Source organism: Lupinus angustifolius, chromosome LG06 (genome assembly GCF_001865875.1).
Source record: "Lupinus angustifolius cultivar Tanjil chromosome LG06, LupAngTanjil_v1.0, whole genome shotgun sequence".
Classification (NCBI taxonomy): Eukaryota; Viridiplantae; Streptophyta; class Magnoliopsida; order Fabales; family Fabaceae; genus Lupinus; species Lupinus angustifolius.
The window spans coordinates 1,173,999-1,196,875 of NC_032014.1; the positions used below are offsets into that span (position 1 = coordinate 1,173,999).

A 22,877-nucleotide genomic window follows, 5' to 3' on the forward strand; every position below is an offset into this window, starting at 1 on the left:
TATTCATAATAACATTCTTTTTCAATTTTACTCTTCTTCCAACACTTCCTGATTTTAAATATTAATTAATGCATTAAAACGAGGTTCTTATTTTAAAAAAAAAAGACAAAAGTTATCATTCATTAATCATTATCTTAAATTTACTATTGTTTATATGAATTTGTTAAGAAAATAAACCACAATTTTCTAGAAGGATTATATAGCACACTAGCTAGCTTTGATATATGATTTATTTGCGTCTATAAACTTATGAATGGGCTACATATCTTAATAATGGTGACTCAATGTAATTTGTTGTTATAAAGTTCTATGTTATAAGTTCCATTCTTTGAAGGTTTCTAATAAAGAGAATATAATACTATTGAGATATTGATGTTTAAAGAATGACATACTTGCTAAATTTATGAGTTCATAGAGGTTGTAAGTCAATATTGAGGTATTACAAGTCATGTATAAAATTACTCTACATTCCTTTTTTGAAAATGTTTGATTGATGAGGTTATTTTGTAAAATGATTTTCTTGGAAAAATATGAAATTTCTCTTTTATACTCTTATAAAACTATTTGATTATTGTAATCATTACTATTTGTTTGACAAAAAATAACTTATAATTTGAAAAACCAAATATGGAAATAGTTGAAATGTGTTAAATAGCTAAATAATAAACACAATATTATTTATAAATTTATATTTAATATTTAATTAAATGCACAGTTAATTTTTACATCAATTTTTCATTCATGTTTTAACCTTTAAGGACCAAATTTTTCACTCGAGTTTCAGTAAAATAATCTTTAGTTACTTAAATCTGTTATGTGACAATTAAAATTTAAAACCATCACTATTTGTCCTTTTACTCTTTCGCAAATTACCAATGAAAAAACTATCCAATTCATGTTTGGTTCAATTCTCATTGGATACGGTCCAAACTCAGCAATATATAGGATGGAGATATAAAACCATCACTATTTGTTTATTGGTGTCCCTAATAATGTTTTAAGCCAAATAAAATACATCATTTAATTTGAAAAAAAATATAAAAAATAAATTAATATTTTATATAATTTTATAGAATACTATTGAATAGAGACATATGAATAATAACTTTTTGGGACAAAAGATCTCAGTCCCACTGTACATTGATGTTATTAGGAAGGTGTATTGGTGGTGTCAGTGTGGGCTTTGCTCTTATGATAGCACCAGTTTACACCTCGCGTGATTTTCTAGCAAACTTGCCTGAGCTTTGTATACGTATCTTGGTTACAGAGGAAACTACTTAAGAAGGCAATTGAGTTTGGAAATTGGCTTCGGGAAAGTGTTCATTATTTTTTTTGCTTGTGTTTAGGCTATAGTTTATATAAAATTTACATATATGTGACAAATTTGTTATTATTTTTGAAAGGGTAGTCTGTTACGTGAATAATACAAATAAATAATTCCTAATCTACTACTTCAAAATACCAACAAAAATACATTCAACAGGAAGTTGAACTATTTTTCATATATTTTTATACAAAGTCAAAGAACAATTTTATAACCAACAAAATACTAATCTAGTGGTGGTGTAAGACATACTCTATTTATAAAATGTCAAATGTTCGATTTATATGAATAACACTTATTGAGAGGGGCAACTATATACTAAAAAAATGATTAGTTCATTACCTAAAGTTGAAAAATACCCTTAGTTATATATAAAATAACAACATTATAAAGTAGAGGACTATAACTAAAATCTTGCATATGAGTGAATGAAGATAGTTTTTATTAGAAAGCTAAAACATTCATTATTCAAAATATGTTATATAAAAAAGTCTCATTTATTATCATTATGTTGTATAAAAGTCTCATATGTTATCTTACAATTATACAAAAATGTGTTAAATATATATAGAGTTGTGTTATTTGAGCATCATATTTAATATTGGGTACTTATATCATAATTGTCCACTTACTTTTTATCTTCCTTATTTATACAATTTGAAATAAAAGAAACATAAAAGAAATAAAGAGACATCATTTCATATCAAAATATGTTGAAAAAACATTTTCCTTATCACATACAAATTCACTTATCTTTTACTTACTAGTTTGCACATTTGTAATTTGCGGTAACTGTAAGTTTGTACATTTTTTACACATCAACTTTAACTCATTTTCAAATATGGGTGAAAAACTTCCTAAAATTTGTTTTACCAATGAAATGAACATGGAGAACCAATTCATATAACAACATTTCCAAATAATGAATTGAATCTTGAAATAGAAACTCAAACAACAATCAATGAATCAAATATAATTTGTGCCCACACAGCACCTAAAAGCAAGGAGAGCCTTAAGCAAAAGGACACATAACCACACCCTCTCATTTTGGTTTTTCCCCATATAGCTCTATCTTCACCCTCCATGGATAGAAACTGTTGAGGGAACATAGAAAGGTGTTTAACCTTTGACTCTGAGCCCCTTTCTTTTTCTCTCTTTCTTTCTTCTTCAATCAACTCCTTCTTTTTATTCTCTCTCCTCACACTCAAATAATAATAATAAAAAGATAAACATATATAACAAGAGAAACGTGCTACACACATACACTGATGAAACAAGCAACTACAAAGTCTTCCTTGAGGAGGCTTTGTCCAAACATTGATAAAGAAGATGGGTTAGAAACTGTGCTTGAAATACCAATACCAGAAGAAATGTTTGCAAACATGGGAAACAATGTAGCATTGCGGTGGCAAAACATGTTAACATGGATGAAGGGTCAAACTGAGGATAAATTGTCATCACCTGCAGTTGCAGCACGCTTAAACGAGCTTCGATTTCTTCTTTACCTTGTTGGATCCCCTCTTATCCCTCTTCAAGTCCAATTAGGCCATTCCATTCACCGTCCAGTCAAAGATAGTTCCATAGTAAGAACCAAAAACCCATCATGAATAACCACAACTTTAATTATCAACTAAATTGTTTAGAAGTTTCAATCACATGTAGCGAACAAAAGTTACTACTAAATCCTAACTAATTTCCTACATATATATGTCAACAAATTCAATATATATTATATCTTGTTCTTGTTTGAAGTCTAAGTAGGTAATAATTTAAATGGATGATGAATTTATTGGGTTGTAGGAAGCATCAACGGCGAAGTATATAGTGCAACAATATATAGCTGCAACTGGGGGACAACCAGCATTAAATGCAGTGGAGAGTATGTGTGTAACAGGACAGGTGAAGATAAGTGCATCAGATTTTCACCATACTAGCGAAAACATAGAGGTTAAGAAAACATCTGAGGAGATTGGTGGATTTGTTTTATGGCAAAAGGATCCAGATTTGTGGTGTTTAGAGCTAGTTGTGTCTGGATGCAAAGTATGTTGTGGTAGCAATGGGAAGGTTTCATGGCGACATTCCTCTAATCAACAAACCCCAATTGCAAGAGGTGCTCCTAGACCCTTGCGTCGTTTCCTTCAGGTATATTAGTGTGCATGTAATATTGTAATATAATGTTTGTCTTTATCTCAAATTTCTCTATAAAATAATGGATAGTTACAATATTTTATTTTGAAATGTTTTTTCTTTTTTTGTGTGGGCAATGGCTTCTATGTCAGGGATTGGATCCGAGGGCTACAGCAAACTTATTTTTGGACGCTGCATGCATAGGAGAGAAAATAATCAATGACGAAGAGTGCTTTATCTTAAAATTGGAGACAAGCCCTGCTATTCGAGAGGCCCAAAGTGGCGTAAACTTTGAGATAATACACCACACTCTATGGGGATATTTCAGTCAGAGATCTGGTCTTTTGATTCAATTTGAAGACTCTAGATTACTTACAATGAGAACCAAAGATGACAATGACATATTCTGGGAAACAAGCCTAGAGTCAGTAATGGAAGATTATAAGTATGTGGATGGGATAAATGTGTCACACAGTGGTAGAACTCGTGTTACAGTTTCTAGATATGGTGAACAATCATCTAACCACAAAAGAGAATTAGAAGAGAGATGGAAAATCGAAGATGTAGATTTTAATATATGGGGTTTGACTGCTGAAAGTTTTTTGCCTCCCTCTGGGTTAGGAAAGACACAGCAAAATAATTTATAGTGGAATGAGCATATTTATGTTCCAAAAGAATCATGATATATATTATGTAATGACAATCATGAATATATTTTTGATTCCACAATAGAATGTGGGGTTGATGTTATAGAAACCTGCACATATGACAGTACATTTAACAGCATTTGAGATCTTTGTGAAACAATTTATTTGCATATTTTAGTGGCATTATGTTTACTTAAAAGATGCAAATATGACAAATGGTAGTACTTTGACAAAAACTTGTATGGAGACGCATGTAATATGTCATATTTGAAGATAAATATATTTTATAATTTTTGATATTATCATTTAATGTTAAATTTAATTAGAATTAAAATATTAATATGTTGTCAATATTTTATTAGTTGTCTCTACATAAATTTGTTTTCAGATACGTCTTTCTCTCTTATACATGGCACCATTGGACAAAATGGAGGCACCATGCATATGCGATCATTATATGTCATTTCATATGTTATATCATTAGTCAGAAAAATATTTAATCAAAAATTTAAAATAAATATATATTTTCAATTAATCATATTACGCTAAAATTACATATTTTATTATACATAAGATATGTTTCCTTCATAGAGCTCCATCACCCTAGAGACCAATTATATGATTAGGGTTGCAAGCAAGCTAGATTACTTTTTACCATTTATTACCTGACTTATAAGCTGTTAAGGTTATATAAGATTGTTCGAATATATATTTTTTTAAATCTATTTAACTTAATAAATCAAAATCAGACTTTAGGCAATACAAAATTCTATTATATTGGTCTACTTAATTATACTATATATTAATATCATAAATGATGAAAATAGAATCTCTCCAAAACATTTAATTAGAAGTTAAAAACTTTCTTAAAATGAATAAAATAACCAATAATAAAACAAAAAAGAAAGAGTTTTCAGATTTATATAAAATCAATATTTTAATATGTAAATTATTTAACTATTATACCAAACAAGATGTATTTATTAATAAGGAGACTTTAAATCATCCACCTCCAAAACTTTTTCCATTCTTAAATAAGCACATTGATTATTTTATGAGTGTAAAATCTGTACACTTAAAGATTTATACACATGCATACTATCATCCACCTTTTATTTGGATTACTTTTTTTGAAAAGTCAACAATAATTAAACATCAATGATGGATGATACAACGATAGTGTATATAAATCTTGTACACTTGTCCGTGCATACATTTTTTCCTCTTATTTTATATTTGTTTACATTTTCTAACAACTTAAATAACTCAAACCAAAATCATCTACGAGACAACTTTATTTCCGTTCTTAAATGGACCTTACAAATCTATCTCACGTTTATATTTCTCTCTTGAAAGAATGTTTTTCTATTTTTTAATGCTGACTCATAATTTAAAGAATAGTGTTTATTTAGCTTACCATTGCGAAATAAGAATAAAAATGTCTCCTCTCCGATGATAAACTTGGAGGAAAAACGTGTTTATTTCGTTATGAATGATTTTTTGTTATCATTGTGAATATTCTTAAGATGATATAGATAGAAACAAAATTGACTTTAATAATCTATACACCTAGAAATAAATTAGTCTTCTTTCATCAACTACTCACTTGAATGACTTCATCTACACCAAAATATTATTTATTCTTCCAACCAAACATATTGCTACAAAATAGAATCTTCATCAAGTTACTATAAAAAAGTTCGTCATAAAATAATTTATTCATTGTGATGTGAATCTTTCATAAACCTAAATCTACACACAACACAGTGGGCATTTTAGTTTCTAAGATTTATTCCATGACTATTTTTTTTAAAAGACTAACTTGGTTCCATTTCTTAATCTATTTACCACGGTCAAAAAACTTTTTTTCTTCTGAAAATCTTGAAGTACAATTAAAAAGAAATGAAAAACCCCAAATACATGTAGATATTCCAGCTCGGACATAAGTACTGATAGTATAAAAATACATGTGAGAAACAAAAAAAAAGAATGAATAACAAGACTCATTAAAAATGCTCTTGTCCATCTCGTGTCATTACAGCATACAAAACACCCCACGCTGTGAATTTATGAGATTAGCATTTAATTGAAACGCTGCCGTCTAGTGTCGGTTGCTTCCAACAATAAATGTGATCATCCGCATTAATTGCACTCAACGGCCACGATCATCCCACGTCAGATAAAAATCAACCAAATCAAAAGTAATCAAATCCAATCAAATCTATTGTCCATTCTTCATTCTTTATTAATAATTGCACTCCTACTCAGTAAAATCCAACCCCATAATAACCAGATCGGACTCAATTCCTATTTCGTAATTCCGAGTCCGAATTTATGAAGCCAACGCAACACACATAACCAATATAGAACAATATTTTCATTTTGATTGAAAACAATCAAACATTACCGAATTCGATCCAAAAGAAATGAAGGATGATGATGGGCTTCCAACTACGAAGACAGTAAATATAAAAAAGGAAAACTCAGATTTAGCTTTGTTTGGGAAAGGAAGGTACAAATTTTGGGCACTAGCAGCAATATTGATCTTAGCGTTATGGTCAATGTTGACAGGCACAATTTCTCTTCGTTGGTCCGGCAACCTTAATTCATTAACCAACGACATCGACACTCCCATCCACGACGACCTCGATGTCCTCGTAAGTTAATTCTCCTTGTAGGTGTTGTGATTTGTTGATTATTTTGATTTGATTTGATTGTTTTTGGAATTTGGTGTTAAGGAAATGGAGGAGAGGGAGAAAGTGGTGAGGCACATGTGGGATGTGTACAGTAATAGCCGTAGGATAAGATTACCGCGGTTTTGGCAAGAAGCATTTGAGGCTGCATATGAAGAATTAACGAGTGATGTTTCTGGTGTTAGAGATGCTGCTATTAATGAGATCGCTAAGATGTCTGTGCGTTCTCTTCATTTTGATCCACCTTCTATCCAATCTGCCGTTAGTCCTTCTTTTTTATCTCTCTTCTTTTTTCTTCATTCATTTTTTTTATATCAAATTAATCAAATCCAAATACAGATAAAATCTTTATTGGATCTCTTCATTGCACATTCTACTTTATATTTATGGGGTGTTGGTATTGTTTTCAAAGTAAAAAGATTCAATCTTTCAGGTTTCTTGTATTTGTATACTATAAAATGCGACATTCCACATGCATTTTGCTATGCCAACTAAATGTATATCCCTTGAGACCAACTGGTAATGCTAACAAATTCAATTTTATGTGAAAAAGAAAGTGTTTGGATAGTGAGAAAAGAAATTGATGTAGAACATATTTATGGTTAGCAAAAGAAAGTATGATCACATCATTGCTGATATAGCACTCAACTCTGAACCACAGAAAAATGCCCCTGTCGTTGCGATTCCATCCTGATAAAGCCCCGAACTGGCCTCTCGCTACCCTTGCCTTCGATGATAGCACCTAGCACTGTGTAACATGTGCCATCCTGTTTTGCAAACTTAATCAAAGCACATTTATAAGTTTGGAAAACATTGTAACAGCTAGTAGTTTTATCAGCATTGTTGATCCTGTTAGCAAAAGGAAGTTTTATGGAATTTTCATTTTTTGACTTAATTTCATTTGATTTGTTTCCTATTCATCCATCTTTTGTACCTTTTTTTTTTGCAATAATAGTTACCTCATTCATGTAGAATTTGTTGAACAGCCCTTGATGATGAATTGGAATGAATCTTTTTGGGCAGTTTTTATTCAATTAGGAGTTTTGTCAGAATTTTTTTATCTTGTCAGCAAAGTAAACTGTATGGCTTTTTCCTTTTTGGCTTAATTACACTTTTGATTTGTTCACCTGGATCCAGTTTCAAGGATCTGCCGTGCTTGTTTTGAATGTGATGCTAATTAGTCTGTCCATGTTCTTCCAAATTCCAATGTCAGCAAAATGGCTGATCTGACACTGTCTTTGCTTATATGGATATTTTTTTCATTCTCACTATCTTTGTTGACATGGAGATGACGTAGCTTGTAGCATAACTCCGCATTAGCTACAAGAGGGTTGTAGCCACAGTGAATATAGAGGGACCAAATTTGCATCTATTTGAAAAACCATGAGCAAGATTTGTTGAAATTGGATGGGGCTGTAAAAACCATGAGGACGAATAAAAGTTTATCGGGCCTACTTACAATCACCCCAAAACTCAAGGAATGTGTTTTAGTTTATGCATTCCCCCCAAATAGGAACTTGGGGGGTTTCACAAATGAACTTCTGTGAAATTAGAGAGACCAAAAAAGTGTAGAAACCTTTCCCCATATCTCATAGCGGATATTAGTCTCGTTTCTCGCACTCTATTTACACGAAACTGTAATTCTCTGAATGAGTGTTTCCACCCTTGTTACCTTATCTAATCCCATTCCTACTAGCTAAGAAATCCCCCTCTAACTAACTATCTAAATGCTCTTCTATCCTAATAATTAGGCTTCCCTTTTGCTCTTATACGTCTTTCAATTTTCGGCTATCAGTAGTTAATTTTACTTTAATATGATCATCATGTAATTTTAACGTGTGGTAGCTTGCATAATCATGCTGGTGTTTTTGTGTGAATTAATTCATCTTTGGTTGTTCCAGTTAATTGACCATGTGGAAGGAACCTCAGCTCCTGTCTGAGATTTTGATATTATCAGACTCGGTGTTATATATTCGACCCTTACTATTTCAATGTGTACCATTTCAGAGAGCAAAGGAATTTAGTAAAAGTCTCAAGCAAGCTGAGAAAGGAAAAGAAGCAACAGCGTCTAAGCGTGTTTAAACATTAGAGTGTAGAGCATTCAACGGTCTAGTCTGCACTTGAAAATGATCAATTGCTTCGTACCAAAAGTTTTGCATTGATGGGCGAAAAAAATACTCAGATTTTCATGCTTCCATAGTGGGGATAAAGTATGTATTGTAATAGGTTGTGGTTCTTTCAAATTTTGCAGTCAAATTCAAAGCCTTGATGAATTGAGTCTTGGTAAATTGACGCACAATCTTCTGGAGGTGACAATTTCAACTGGTTATTTTTGTTGTTACTTTTATTTCATAGCAGTCAAGTTGTATATCTCCCTTGATTATTTATATATATATATATAACCAATTAACGCCTCATGTAAAGCTAAAATTAAAGATTAATGTTATCACTTAAATAAAATGGAGTTTACATTTGTGTTATTTTTAAATAATTTGATTTTTTAAAGTTGATTTTGGTTATAATATGAAGTAAATCATATTTGGATAATTTATTCTAAAACCAGATTTGATAGAAAGTTTCAATCTAAAAGTTTTAAAAACCAAAATTTTATCTTACTTAATAACAAGAGAATTTTGATATAAATTTGTTGAAGTAAAATAATACATATCAACCCAAAATTTTAAAGCATTAAATTTATATCAACATATTGTTTCTACACTTGTAATCTTAAAGCATGTATTTAATTAACTTTTTTATTCTTGAGGATAGGACTATTCAATAGCATTTGTGTGGTCTATCAGCTAAGGGAAATGGATTCCTCTCCTGGACATTCCAGTTGAGAATATGAGAGGAGTTACTTTTTATAAAATATTTAATTTAAAAAAAACAAATATTTAGACCATTGAAATATTATTTTTGTCATATATTACAATCTTAGGTATGTATTGCTCTCTCCAGTAACGGAGAGGAGCCAGACTACAGTTAAGTTCTGTCAAGACATTTTATAGAACCTGTACACTGTCAAGACATTTTATAGAACCTGTACAGAGAAAAAATTAGACCCTATTTTTTTTTTAAATATTTAATTACGTGAAGGTTGGTGGAAAATTCAAAACAACTTGAGGGTCCAAATAAATTGTAAGGTAGAAATAAAAATAAGTATTTATTATATATTAAAAGAATTTAATTATATTATTCTCATAATAAATTTTCTATAAGGTATGTCTCAGATAAATCACTATAATGTAATATACAATTTTTGAGTCTTAGATTCAATATGTTTTTTAGACCACTTTCTAAATGAATCTTAAATAATGTTATACTTTACTCAATTCTAAATAAAATATTACTTTAGTTATACATTAACCATGTAATAATATAAAACACCTATATTATGATGAATAAAGTATTGAATGAATTTATTTGTAAGTTAATAATAATTGATAATAGAATAAATTTATAAAAGATTTAAAAACGATAGGAAATTTGTCTACCATTCTCCCCAATGTCATGCTCTAATCTAGGCATCAACCATTTCAGTCACTCACTCATATGGCACTGAAGATAATGAGCATCACAAAACTGGTTACATCTTAATGGTCCTATTTAGCATTGCTTGCTATTTTACTTGTCTTTGGATTGCACTACTTTGAACAAGTTTAAATCCCAGTTCCTCTCCCTGCTGATCACAGCTTCTGCTAGGTTCTTCTTAATTAATATGCCTCATCTTTCATTTTCCTATAGGATAATGTTTGGATAAAGCTTCATGTGTCTTTTGCTGTTGTTATTGTTTGGAAAAACATATTTAAGTTAAAAGTTTAATGATTAAATATTTTTCTCAGAAATCACAAGCCATGACATATGATCGAATTTATGCTTTTATGAATAGAAATTGTGCTCTCCATAATTTTATGATGCATATGAGCCATTACATTTCTGTCTTTCTATTTGTGGTAATGTTAGATTATCATTTTCCATTACATTTAATAAATAAAAATTTGGTTTCTATTGGTATTCTCGCACTGGAGACAATCTTGTCCGAGTCGGGAACATCTACAAGTACGTGAGGCTAACTCTCCCAGCGGATATTTTTTCCATCCACAAGACTCGAATGTTGGTACATTTAATAAAAATTTGGATATACAGTAATGATGATCTCTCATGTGTAAGATGTTACAATTTTTTCATAAGAAAGAAAACTCAAGTATATAATTGAATGAGTAATGATTATATTCTTAAAAATATTTTGCCATATAAACATTGTCTTTTTTATTCCTACACTTGAAAATTTGGCGAGGGTCCTTATAAAAAGGAAGAACAAAATCAATCTCTCAAAAATAATTATATAAAAACATAAAGTACTTGTGGTAGTATTACACAATTAAAGTTGTTAGAGGTGTGTAAGGTCCATATACTATTCCCACAACTTCAATTATTGACTTAGATAAGATAATAATGAAGGCACCATATGAAAATTAGTTAGGTCCGTAATTTTTGAAGATTTAATTGACCACATTCATGTAAACTATTACATTGCATCATATTGAAATATTGCCTATCATAGTTTAAATTGTTATTTTTAGATGAATTTCTTGTGTGATATTTGGTTAGTAAGCTATTTCAGGATGATATGTGTATTATGTCCAGATATTGAATGATGAAATGAAGACCAGTGAAAAATGGTAAAAATTATAACTGTCTCAAACTAAGCAAAGAGGTGGCAGAGACAGAGACATTGATTGAGAAAAAAAGAGTTCCTCCTTTGTAGGAGACCAATGAGGAATGACAGCAAATGGTTCCTCTTGTATTATGGATTTTTTACCAAGCAACATTTTTTCCTTTTCTTTCTGTTGAGAACCCCTGCTATTCCTCCAAACAGGTATCTTTAATTTCTTCATGAAAATTAAAGAACTTCTCTAGCATATTTTCTAACAATTGCTCACACAAATTAGATCACATTCTCTAGGAAACCAAATTTCATTGATATATCATCACTAGCATTTAATAAAAGTTGCATAGTAAGATTAGAATTTTGGTTTCACCTCCATCTACATGCATTGTATTAATGATATTTCTTTCTTTTCCCTTTGAACAATGTTGTTTTCTTTTCAGGGGCCCAACTGTTGATAGAAGAGTAGCTAAGAGAAAGGTGGTGTTTCCGGCCGCGTATTCTGCCATAACCTTTCGGCCGGAACCCAGAATAGCTCTAAGCTCCTCACAGGAATAACAATAGTCAATAATGTCTTCTCCTCATAACTCATCACCTGATGATGCTACACCTGACAATAGTACCCCAGATGATGCTGATAACTCATCACCGTCATCGGAACCACCACCATCAACGCCATCAGAATCATCACCTCCACCACCACCACCACCAGAAAATTCCTCACCCCCTCCAACACCACCCTCTTCTAGTAACTCTCCTCCACCACCATCATCGACAAACAATCCAACCCCACCATCATCCAATAATGAGTCTCCACCTCCTCCAGCGTCATCAGGCCATTCTCCACCATCACCTTCTAGTGGATCACCACCATCACCGCAACGCAAATCATTGCCAAGTAATAATAATAATAATAATAGCACACCATCTCCTCCTAACTCCGATGGCGGTGGTGACAATAACAACAAGGCAATTGTTGGAGCAGTGCTTGGTGTAGGGGTCGTTCTTCTGATTATGGTCGTCGTTTGTGTTATTTGCTCCAGGAGGAAGAAGAAAAGAAAGCCAATGTACTACTATGGAGAACAAGATGGAAAAGGTAAACAAATTGTTATTATCATTCTTGCATAAACAATAGGCAATAGCTATAACATAAGCTATGTTTGTTATTTGTGCATAACATTTCAATTTTTTATCCTCCACTTTCAAAAATTCAAAGGGAAACCACAGATATCAAATTTGAATTTTGATGTCCAATAATTATTGTACAAGAATCATTTTATTGAATCAATAGCTGATGCAGGGAATCACTATTACAATAATAGTGGTCAGCACCCTGGTGGTTATTATGGAGGTCCACCTCATCCGGACCATGTTGTTGGGGTTCAAAGTGGAATGGCTCCACCGAACAGTGGCTGGGGTGCACCACCTCCACTAATTATGAACAGTGCTGAAATGAGCGGCAATTTCTCAATGGGACCACCCCCTTTGCCTCCCCCTTCACCAAACCTTGCATTAGGCCTCAAGGGTACCTTCTCTTATGAAGAATTGGCAGCTGCTACAGGTGGATTTCATGATCAGAATTTAGTAGGACAAGGTGGGTTCGGTTATGTCCACAAAGGGGTGTTGCCAAATGGAAAGGAGATTGCAGTCAAGAGCTTGAAAGCAGGTAGTGGGCAAGGAGAGCGGGAGTTCCAAGCTGAGATTGACATCATTAGCCGTGTTCACCATCGCCATCTTGTGTCACTTGTTGGATATTGTATTGCTGGTGGACAGAGAATGTTGGTCTATGATTTTATTTCCAATGATACTTTAGAACATCACCTTCATGGTAAGTAATACACATTCTTTGAGTTCATGTCAGTTTTAGGACTTTGTTTATATGTACTATTTATGCTCAGAAAAGTGTAGTGCTAATAAATCTCCATTGATATTACCTTCAAAAGTAAAAAATTTGGATGCTCTATTAGCTATTAAGGATCTAAGATTTAGATGTAGGTCCTAATATAATATATCTCGTGGGGTGAAAGTTAGCAAAAAATAAAAAAATTGCTAATTAATGTAATTGATGTTATGAAATGCAGGAAAGGGTGTGCCTACCATGGATTGGCCTACTAGAATGAGGATTGCAATAGGATCAGCCAAAGGGCTTGCATATCTTCATGAGGACTGTAAGATTCACATCCCTCTTACGGTCTTCTATCATTTTTTCTTCTGTTTGTATTTTTTACTCATGCTTGCTATATTTAAAAATTCTCAGGTCATCCTCGTATCATCCATCGCGATATCAAAGCTGCAAATGTCCTCATTGATGACAGCTTCGAAGCGAAGGTTCCATATTTAGTCCACATATTTACTTATTCTAACTATTCAATTGTTCTGCACATGTTACCAAACTTTTGTTAAGCTACTTAATTATATTTGCAACAATGTTTTTTAATCAGGTGGCTGATTTTGGATTGGCTAAGTTGACTACTGATAATAATACTCACGTATCCACTCGTGTCATGGGAACTTTCGGGTAATTTTCCCTCACCAGATGCATTTATTGCCATTATAAATTTCAATACTTGCAAATGAAAGGATTAACTTATTTGTCTACAGGAAATAGGACATCAATAATGCGCCTTTGTTTTTATGGTGTATTTTGGTTCAGTAACCAGAGAAGTTAAAGATTAGGTTCAGTAATCAGTATAGAGACACGTGGTGTTAAAATCTAGTCTACAAATGATAGAGCTCCAAATAATAATAGAACATGATTTTCAGTATGTATTTAACTAATCAAAATATACTTTTAACTACAATACTCTGACTTGATGGTGTCTTGAAAATTTTAAGGCCCGACCAATGAATGATAATGACTTGTATGATTCCTAAGCATTCAACAATCAAGAGTATCATTCAACTTGCATCTTTCATCTTTTTTAACTTATCAAGCTGCAACTATAGTCTTAGCTTTTTCTTAAAAAATAATTATCTTCAAAGACACTAAAATATAATAAAAATGATCAATCTAGCTATAATAGCCAATATTTACTTGGCTTTTATGTTTAAAGAATCTAACTTGATGGCCAATATTTTCACATGTTACCACAGGTACCTTGCCCCTGAATATGCAGCAAGTGGAAAATTGACAGAGAAATCGGATGTTTTCTCATTTGGTGTCATGCTATTGGAACTCATATCTGGGAAGCGACCTGTGGACCTCACAAACACCATGGAAGACAGCTTAGTGGACTGGGTTAGTATTATATGTTCGGTTTTCAATTTCATCCCTTTTTTTACTGAAAGGAAACTAACAATTGGGAACCTGTGAACCGAGCAGGCTCGACCACTACTGACTCGTGGACTGGAGGAGGATCCTGGGAACTTCAGGGAGTTGGTTGATCCATTTTTGGAGGGAAATTACAATCCTCCTGAAATGGCAAGGATGGCTGCTTGTGCTGCTGGCAGCATTCGCCACTCTGCCAGGAAGCGCCTAAAAATGAGCCAGGTTTGTATATATATTATATAAGATTCATTAGAGACCATGTACCACATGTCATCTTTTGATCTATTTGTGAAAAGTGCAATTTTATTATATACGACCGAAGGATCGTACAAATACAAAGTAGTGTTCATTGTTGGGCACTTGCAGGATGGACAACAATTGCATTTACCTCACTTCCTATTTATAGGCTTCTTTCACCGTCATTTCTATCTTGATAATTCTAAATGATACAGTCTATTATAATATGCTAGAAACTAGTAGAGCATAAAGTTTGCATAATAGGAGTTTGCTTCACCTGGCTTATGCTGCTTCATGTTATTTCTTGAAAAATTGCATCATTTAACACCTTTTTAGTGGAATTAAATTTTCTAATTCCACTGTCTTGTTCCATTACTTTATACAACATGTTTAACTCATGGTATTCTGCTTACATCCATTCTAATATGTTTACTAAAAGTTAGCAACTTAGTTTTTTCATACAAATATTAAGACTTTACAGTACATTTTGAAAATAGTGATAAGTAATTATATTCATTTGAGGTATGATTGATGACTTATGTACAGATTGTGAGAGCATTGGAAGGAGATGTTTCACTAGACGACTTGAAGGAGGGGATGATGAAGACAGGGATCTCCAATATTCACACCTCTTCATCTAGCTCAGATATTTCCTATGATACAATGCAATACAATCATGATATGCAACAGTTCAAAAAGGCAGTGTTTTCAAGCGAGGTAGGCACCAGCAGTGGCTCTAGTGGCGAAATGAGCCGTTTTCGAGAGACCCCGAGGAGGCTGAATTAATGAGAGTAGCAGTTCTCATGATGCTGCTTTTATCTATTTTTCATTGGTATGGGGAGTGAGATCTCTTCTGGCAGAGAATTGAGCACGACCCTTTTCGTTCCCTGGTGTTTTGAAGTACTGCAAGTTTACAAGATGGCAATCAATGGATTTGTTGCTTCATTCGTTCAATATTTTATATGTTGTACTGTGGTTGCTGTGTAATTTGGCATAGTTATGCAACAATGGAGTCATGGATATAACTATAACTTTTATTATTGATGGAAATACATATATTGGATTTGTTTTACAGGAGAATTTTGCTCGGTCTAGCTGATCACACTAGTTAAAGATTCAAGATAATATATAAGTTTTGGCAGTAAATAAGGAATCAGACAGATGAATGTATCATTGAAAATATATGACCCGGGTTTTCAAAGCAGTGAAAGCATTACTTTTCAATACAATTTTTTTAGTTTTAAATCTTTATGCAATGTGCTAACTACATTGCACTAGTTAGCATTACACTAGTTAGAAAGTAAATTTTCATTATTATTATTAGGGATTTTGTACGATAATAATTAGGGCCCGTCCAAGCAAATTATTAGGTATAGCATTTTTGCCATGGGAACACAGTAAGGGGTTACTTTCAGGTTCTTATTATAATATTCTTTTAACCTAATTACAAAAACTAATAAAGGCATCTATATCTAATTCACTTTCTCATTATAATATTCTTTTATTCGTAAGAGGTTATTTACTAATAGAGTATTGCGCAAAACATTTCATTTTGAGTTTTGAAAAAAATAAATAAAAAGGAAAGACTTCACAATATGAAATATGTTTGTGCAAGAATTATAAAACTTTTTCTTTCATTTCATTTCTTTAGGTAATCCAACTTAAAACAAACCCTTAAAATATTGGATAATGAATCGTATATCATCAGAATAATAGATACAAGTACTAAAAATTAAAGATAAAATATGATAAGATAATTAAATTGTTTATTTTTTTACAGTAAAAAAGTCATCTAATTAATTATTAAATGATATTAAGCTTTTGTTTATTTATTGAAACTTAACAATTAGGCATAACTTATTAATAAATTAATCAAATTACTTATTTTTTCATAATAAAAACTCAACAATTTTATTATTAAATAATATTGAGAATTTTTCATAATTATTATTATGAGTTGACATATTTTTCTCATTACTTTATTGATATTTTTATTGTGAATATACTTTTAAGGTGAGGGTGGCAGTGTGATACTATTTGAATTGGATATATGAGAAAATGGGCCGGGTCATGCAGAGGCAACGGGGCACAATTCGGATCTTGTCAAGTTTTTTTTATATATATCCACAATCCATTCTTTCCCTTTTCTGGTTCCGATTCCGTCAAAACCTCTCTCTCTCTCTCTCTCTCTCTCTCTCTCTCTGCTTCAACAACCACCATGGGAGACTTCAACAACGATCCGCTAATGCGCAACCAAAACGCCGCCGTTCAGGCCCGTGCCAAAGTTCAGAATCGCGCCAACGTCCTTCAGCTCAAACTCGTTCGTTTTTCCATTCCCTTCAATTATTATTTGCATCTACACCATATCTAGGGTTTATCGCAAATTGTCTCAATATTACGATTTATTGTTGATTGATTTTTCCAATTCAGTTTCTAGAAGCTTCGTACTCATCTCTTACACATTATTATTGCTATTATTATGTGATGCAGATTGGACAGAGTCACCCGACTGGTCTCACATCGAATCTCTTAAAGCTGTTTGAGCCAAGGCCTCCTTTGGAGTATAAACCACCTCCAGAGAAAAGAAAATGTCCACCATTAACAGGTCTTTGATCATTTCTTGTTGTAATTTGTTTTTTTTATTGTTGATTATTTATTTATTTAATTGTTGATAAATTTGATTATTCTTTCAAGGGATGGCACAATTTGTGACTAAGTTTGCCGAGCCTGGTGATCCCGAATATGCTCCGCCTGTCAAAGAAGCCGAAACTCCTGTAATATTATTCAGTTCTTTTTGGGATTACTATTATTGTGTTTTTGTGCTTAATTTCCCAGTTTTGTGTGTGGATGCTTCATCTGAGAATTTGATTCTGTTGATTTTTGTTATGGATCATTGTCGAAGCAACTTTTCCAGTTTGTGAAGCTTTGCTTCTACTCCGGAACTAAGTGAGGGACAAAGTTTGTTTAGATGATAAATTGCTATATAACCATTAATCTGCAATAAGTAGTGATACAGAACCTTGCATTACATTGGTTATGATCTTAGTTTAGGTTCTGCGTGGGGAAACAAAATGTTTTATATTTTTCACCAGTGTGTTCTTTTGAAGGGCACGATACCTGGTCTTCCATGTTCATGCTCTAAAACAATGATTTAGATTAGTTGTAACATGGCTAAAAAATTGGCCCCATCCCCCATGTATTTTACCTTCTTAGCTCATAATATTTTGTTGGATCTGGTCTATTTTGTCAAACTCAGGCACAGAAAAAAACCAGAATACACAAGCTCAAACTAGAGGCAGGAGCAGCGAAGGCTGCTGAGGAGCTAGAGAAATGTGATGAGTCCTATATTGTTGTGAATCTGGTACTTGCTGTGTATTTAATTTTCTGGAGTTTTTACTTTTATCTGTTTCTATGCAGATGATCCACATAATGACCCAAATGTATCTGGAGATCCATACAAGACATTGTTTGTGGCCAAACTCGTAAGTTATATTTTCCAATTTAGTATTAATGTGGCAGTTTAGTAGCATACTGTTAACCATATCTTATTTGTGCTATCTTTTAACAGAGTTACGAGACCACGGAGAGCAGAATCAAAAGGGAGTTTGAGTCATATGGTCCAATCAAACGGGTAGGTATTTTCTAATATCCCCAAGGAGTTCGGTAAGAGTTTTATACATATTAGGTTCTTGGTTTCTTGTAAGTTAGTTGTGTTTGACATATTCACATGTTACAATTCATGAACCTTCAAAATACTTACATTTCAATTTCAAACTGTTTTCTGCATATATACTTGTGAACATCAAAATGTAAGCTTTTCTTTTTCCTAAATTGTACTTTTTACCTTTTTCTTTGCCAGCAAATACTCTATGGTTCTTAGTCTTTTGTTGTTATCCACCTAATCACATATTCATACTATGATTAACTGATGAATTTGGTTTTGTATAACATACTTCTAACTAAACTGGTTATCATGCCTAACTTTGTTCCAAGTGTATCCTGGTAGAGTATTTAGCTTTTCATGAAGTTAATCTGCCATGCATGATTTTTCTAGCTTTCTGTCCTAAGATTTAAGGATATAAATTGTGTGCCTTCCTATTTAATTTGGCATTGGTGAGTAAATTTGAATCGGTAACAACTGCATTTAGTGGCACCAACAATTTCCTGAGAATGGTTTTTTATTTCTTGGTTTCTTTGATTAGTTTTTACTTATTTCCACTGTTAATATTTGTGGATGAGGGATTTTCTCTGGGCTTGGGTATACTTAGGAATTATTTTAGCAGTAATATTTAGCCTCTCACTCTCTCAGAGTACATTCCTGGTAAGGGTGTGATCATCTCATTCTGCGAATGGTAAATGATTCTAAAACTTTCAACCAAACCCAACTCAGTTTCAAGTGCTTCCCCTACACGGGTAGGTAAATATTTCAGTTAAGCAGAGCATTGATGGAAATTGTTGCCATGGTCGTTATTTCTTAGCAAGTAAAGGAGACTGGCAACTTCTGTTCTTTTATGCTCTGGGCAAAATATGTTGAGAGTATTGCAATCTCTTCCTCCTGTTTAAATTCGTAGCTAACATGATTTCTATGTTGCTAAAGTTAGTTTTGGCTGTAAAGGCTTTCTATCAAAAACAAATCAGCAATTGAGAAGATGTCATGGTATTTTCTATACACCTACCATAGTTTTCTTTTTATCATTAAAAAAATAAATATCCCTGGTAAGGGGACACTAGTCAACAACTGGTTTATTGGCCCCAAATTCGTCACTTTTTCTGCAACTAATGCTGGTGGTGATGCATCTCGCAATTGGAGCTATGTGATTTAAAGGTGAGCACGGCTAATTAGGCATAGTGCCTGTCTGCCGTGCCATTTAGGATTACGCTATCTGTCCTTTCTTTTCATTGTATTGTAGTTAATTCTGGAGTGAGAGAGCGTCATTTATATTTTTGTTATTTTTCTGCTGAGGACCAGAACCTTTTATTTTTCCATTTTTTATGATGCAGGTTCGATTAGTTTCTGACACATCGACAAATAAGCCTAGGGGTTATGCTTTCATTGAGTACCTGCATACAAGAGATATGAAAGGTTGGTAGTGATTTATACTAATTTGTGTATTACTATTGCATTATTGATATAGCTTATTTATTCACCTTATTTGTTCATTATGCAGCTGCTTATAAGCAAGCTGATGGTAGGAAAATTGATGGTAGAAGGGTGCTTGTCGATGTTGAACGTGGGAGGACTGTTCCAAATTGGCGTCCTCGCCGCCTAGGTGGTGGGCTTGGTACTACGAGAATTGGGGGTGAAGAACTTAATCAGAAACATTCTGGGAGGTATTGGTCTAACTGCAATCTTTTTAACGAGCTTCATTACTGCTGATTGTCTGCTGTTTGGGATTTCTCAAATAACCTGAACTAGAATAACCAGTAATACTTGCATTTTTTTAATGTTGATTTGGTTGCTCAACAAGCATAAAATCGTCTTAGTTTACGAATTGACTCCCTTGGTTTGATTGTCATCTTTCGATAACTTGTAACATGCTTTGTTTGTTCCTTCTGTTGAAGGGAAATTCTGACATGACTTCATTTTTCAGAGAGCAACAGCAATCTCGTTCTGAAGAACCAAGAGCGCGGGAGGAAGCACTTGGTGATCAGTAAGAAATAAGATATAATCATCCTTGAATTTTTTCTGGTCATCGATATTAACTGCTGGATATTCAATGCTTCTTTGACAATAGGGCGGTTTTTATTTTTTATTTTTTGGGGGTAGGTAAACAGGAAGTTTTTTATTGTTTCCTTGCATTAACTGTTACAACATGGAGGAGTTTGAAACAATGTTCTTTGATGTGATGGTCTGTAAGTCACCATTTACATTGACTACTGTTTGCTGATATCATTTTAGGGACAGGGAAAAATCACGTGAAAGAGTCAGGGACAGAGATAGAGAACGAGAGCGATCACGTGAACAATCTCATGAGAAGGGCAGGGATTGTGACCATAGAGAGGATAGGCACCGCAGAGACCGGGATAGGAATAGGGACAGAGTCAGGGAAAGAGAAAGTGATAAAGATCGTGGTCGTGATAGAGGACGTGAGCGAGAAAGGGGCCGTGATCGGGACCGAGATCATGATCGACATCGTGGAAGGGATAGAGACTACGAAGTCGAGGATACTGATCGAGGACGCTCACGTGACAGGGACCCTGATTATGATCGTGTTGAATCTAAACACGAGAGGGACCGACATGGTGAAAAAGAGCGTGACTATGAGCCTGAGGATGATCATGGTCTGTATAATCAATCTGAGCATAGGCATAGGCATGCAGACCTTGATCATGATCCTGAGCAGTATGATCACTATGAGCATCATCGAGGACGAGGTCAGTATGATGATGGAGATGATGAAGATGACCACTACAATCAATATCCTGACCATGATAAGATAGAAGATGATCACCGCACAGGACGTGCAACATCTGAATCACGTGAGGAGAGAAATCGTGACGTGGACCGTGAATATCATCACTCAGAGAGATCCCGTTCTCGGGAGTATGATTACTAGGACTTCCGGCATTGTATTTCTCAAATTTATTGGTAAGATTCATGTCTTTACATTTTGTTTACCCATTGTTTCCTATGATGACTTGTAAATCTTGCCTAACCATTCCCAGTCTTTATTTTTAGTTACTGAATGTGGATTCTGCCATCGTGCTCAAACCTCAACAGAATGAACACTGTAGCTGCTATTATCTGTATGGATCCCCTATTTGAAAGCCTAGCTAATGCACTCAGAACCTGTTCTGTTTATCAATATGGAGTTTGGACAGCTAATGTTTATTTTGTTTTTTTTGTTCCGGGACATTTTGATGCATTATAGACTTTTCTAAACAGCAGTATGGGTTCCGTGTTATCTTTGTTCTGTTGATATGCTTGGAGCTTATGTTTCAGTTTATTGTCTGAGTGGAACATCAAGTTTTGCTTACATTATGGAACTTCCAGCATTGTTTGTCCTCTTTCCTATATCTTGCTTATACCAGAGACTATGTAGTTGATTTATGTTCCAGTTCTAATTATGCACCGATATTTCACCTTCAGTTACACGCGTTGTTGTTCGTACAGAAATTTCGAAACACTCCCCTGCAACACTTATGTGATAATTGAAGGTATGTTGGTTTAGCATTTTTTATTAGTAATAATTGGTAATTACAATATCATATAAGCTATTTTGGGCTAGCCAGAGACATCTCTTCAACTTATGGGTCAAGTAATTCTTATTAGGATGCGTGACTATATTCCCTCTAAGAGTTGATCTTTGAAGTCATACCTCAGTCGTAAATGGATCATATTACTTATTTTATATTTGCTTAAACTTCCAACAATTTAAATAACTCAAGTCTAAATTCGCAATGACGCAATTCTACCATTTGCTTCATCTCCTTCGAATAAGAACATTATTTAGTTAATAATGCTCAAATAAGGGTTTTTGACATTTCCTAGTGCTGAATTCACAATAAGAATGTTCTTATCTCACAATGAACTCTATATTTAACACTATTACAAATGCTATCACAAATTCTCTCTTTCCCAATTAGTTGGACCTTTACCGGCAAAAATCTCTGGATCAAGTCTAGGAAGACCCAACTGTTGGTTGTAATTAAGTTGTGGTGATTTTGAGTTGGATGTCCAATTGTCTATGCAATAATGATAAGGGGATAATGATAGTGTCTTCCAATAAAATATAACAATGTTATATTTTCCTACTCATTCTCCTACATACATGAAAATGATATATCATTTGTAAATCAATCATTAATAAAAATATATCTACTTGTGACATGTTACTTTTTTGTGGATATGAGAATTAGTAGGAGGATTTATCATTTTTTGTAAAATCCTTTAAAAATACTCAAATGCTTA

At 33.2% G+C, this 22,877-nt stretch overlaps 4 protein-coding genes across 5 annotated transcripts; all 4 read left to right on the forward strand.

Moving 5' to 3' along the window:
* LOC109349910 lies at positions 2,401-4,344 on the forward strand. The gene is made up of 3 exons (XM_019590966.1): positions 2,401-2,907; positions 3,125-3,466; positions 3,604-4,344. The coding sequence occupies exons 1-3, from the start codon at positions 2,593-2,595 to the stop codon at positions 4,096-4,098; spliced, it is 1,152 nt and encodes a 383-aa protein (XP_019446511.1). The 5' UTR covers positions 2,401-2,592; the 3' UTR covers positions 4,099-4,344.
* Positions 6,372-9,102, forward strand: LOC109348685. The gene is made up of 3 exons (XM_019589212.1): positions 6,372-6,755; positions 6,837-7,052; positions 8,799-9,102. Exons 1-3 carry the CDS (start codon positions 6,525-6,527, stop codon positions 8,871-8,873), a joined length of 522 nt encoding a protein of 173 aa, XP_019444757.1. The 5' UTR covers positions 6,372-6,524; the 3' UTR covers positions 8,874-9,102.
* LOC109348684 (proline-rich receptor-like protein kinase PERK4) lies at positions 11,530-16,039 on the forward strand. 2 transcript variants are annotated; one of them, XM_019589210.1, is made up of 9 exons: positions 11,530-11,670; positions 11,904-12,556; positions 12,761-13,288; positions 13,542-13,628; positions 13,718-13,788; positions 13,902-13,978; positions 14,554-14,698; positions 14,783-14,950; positions 15,512-16,039. In XM_019589210.1, the coding sequence occupies exons 2-9, from the start codon at positions 12,031-12,033 to the stop codon at positions 15,749-15,751; spliced, it is 1,842 nt and encodes a 613-aa protein (XP_019444755.1). In that variant the 5' UTR covers positions 11,530-11,670; positions 11,904-12,030; the 3' UTR covers positions 15,752-16,039. The 2 variants fall into 2 exon arrangements, with proteins under 2 accessions (XP_019444755.1, XP_019444756.1); XM_019589211.1 differs by lacking the exon at positions 11,530-11,670 and adding an exon at positions 11,788-11,809.
* Positions 17,113-21,980, forward strand: LOC109348689 (U1 small nuclear ribonucleoprotein 70 kDa-like). The gene is made up of 11 exons (XM_019589216.1): positions 17,113-17,285; positions 17,456-17,570; positions 17,660-17,739; positions 18,222-18,297; positions 18,383-18,447; positions 18,534-18,596; positions 19,967-20,048; positions 20,134-20,296; positions 20,557-20,616; positions 20,865-21,554; positions 21,645-21,980. Exons 1-10 carry the CDS (start codon positions 17,184-17,186, stop codon positions 21,520-21,522), a joined length of 1,464 nt encoding a protein of 487 aa, XP_019444761.1. The 5' UTR covers positions 17,113-17,183; the 3' UTR covers positions 21,523-21,554; positions 21,645-21,980.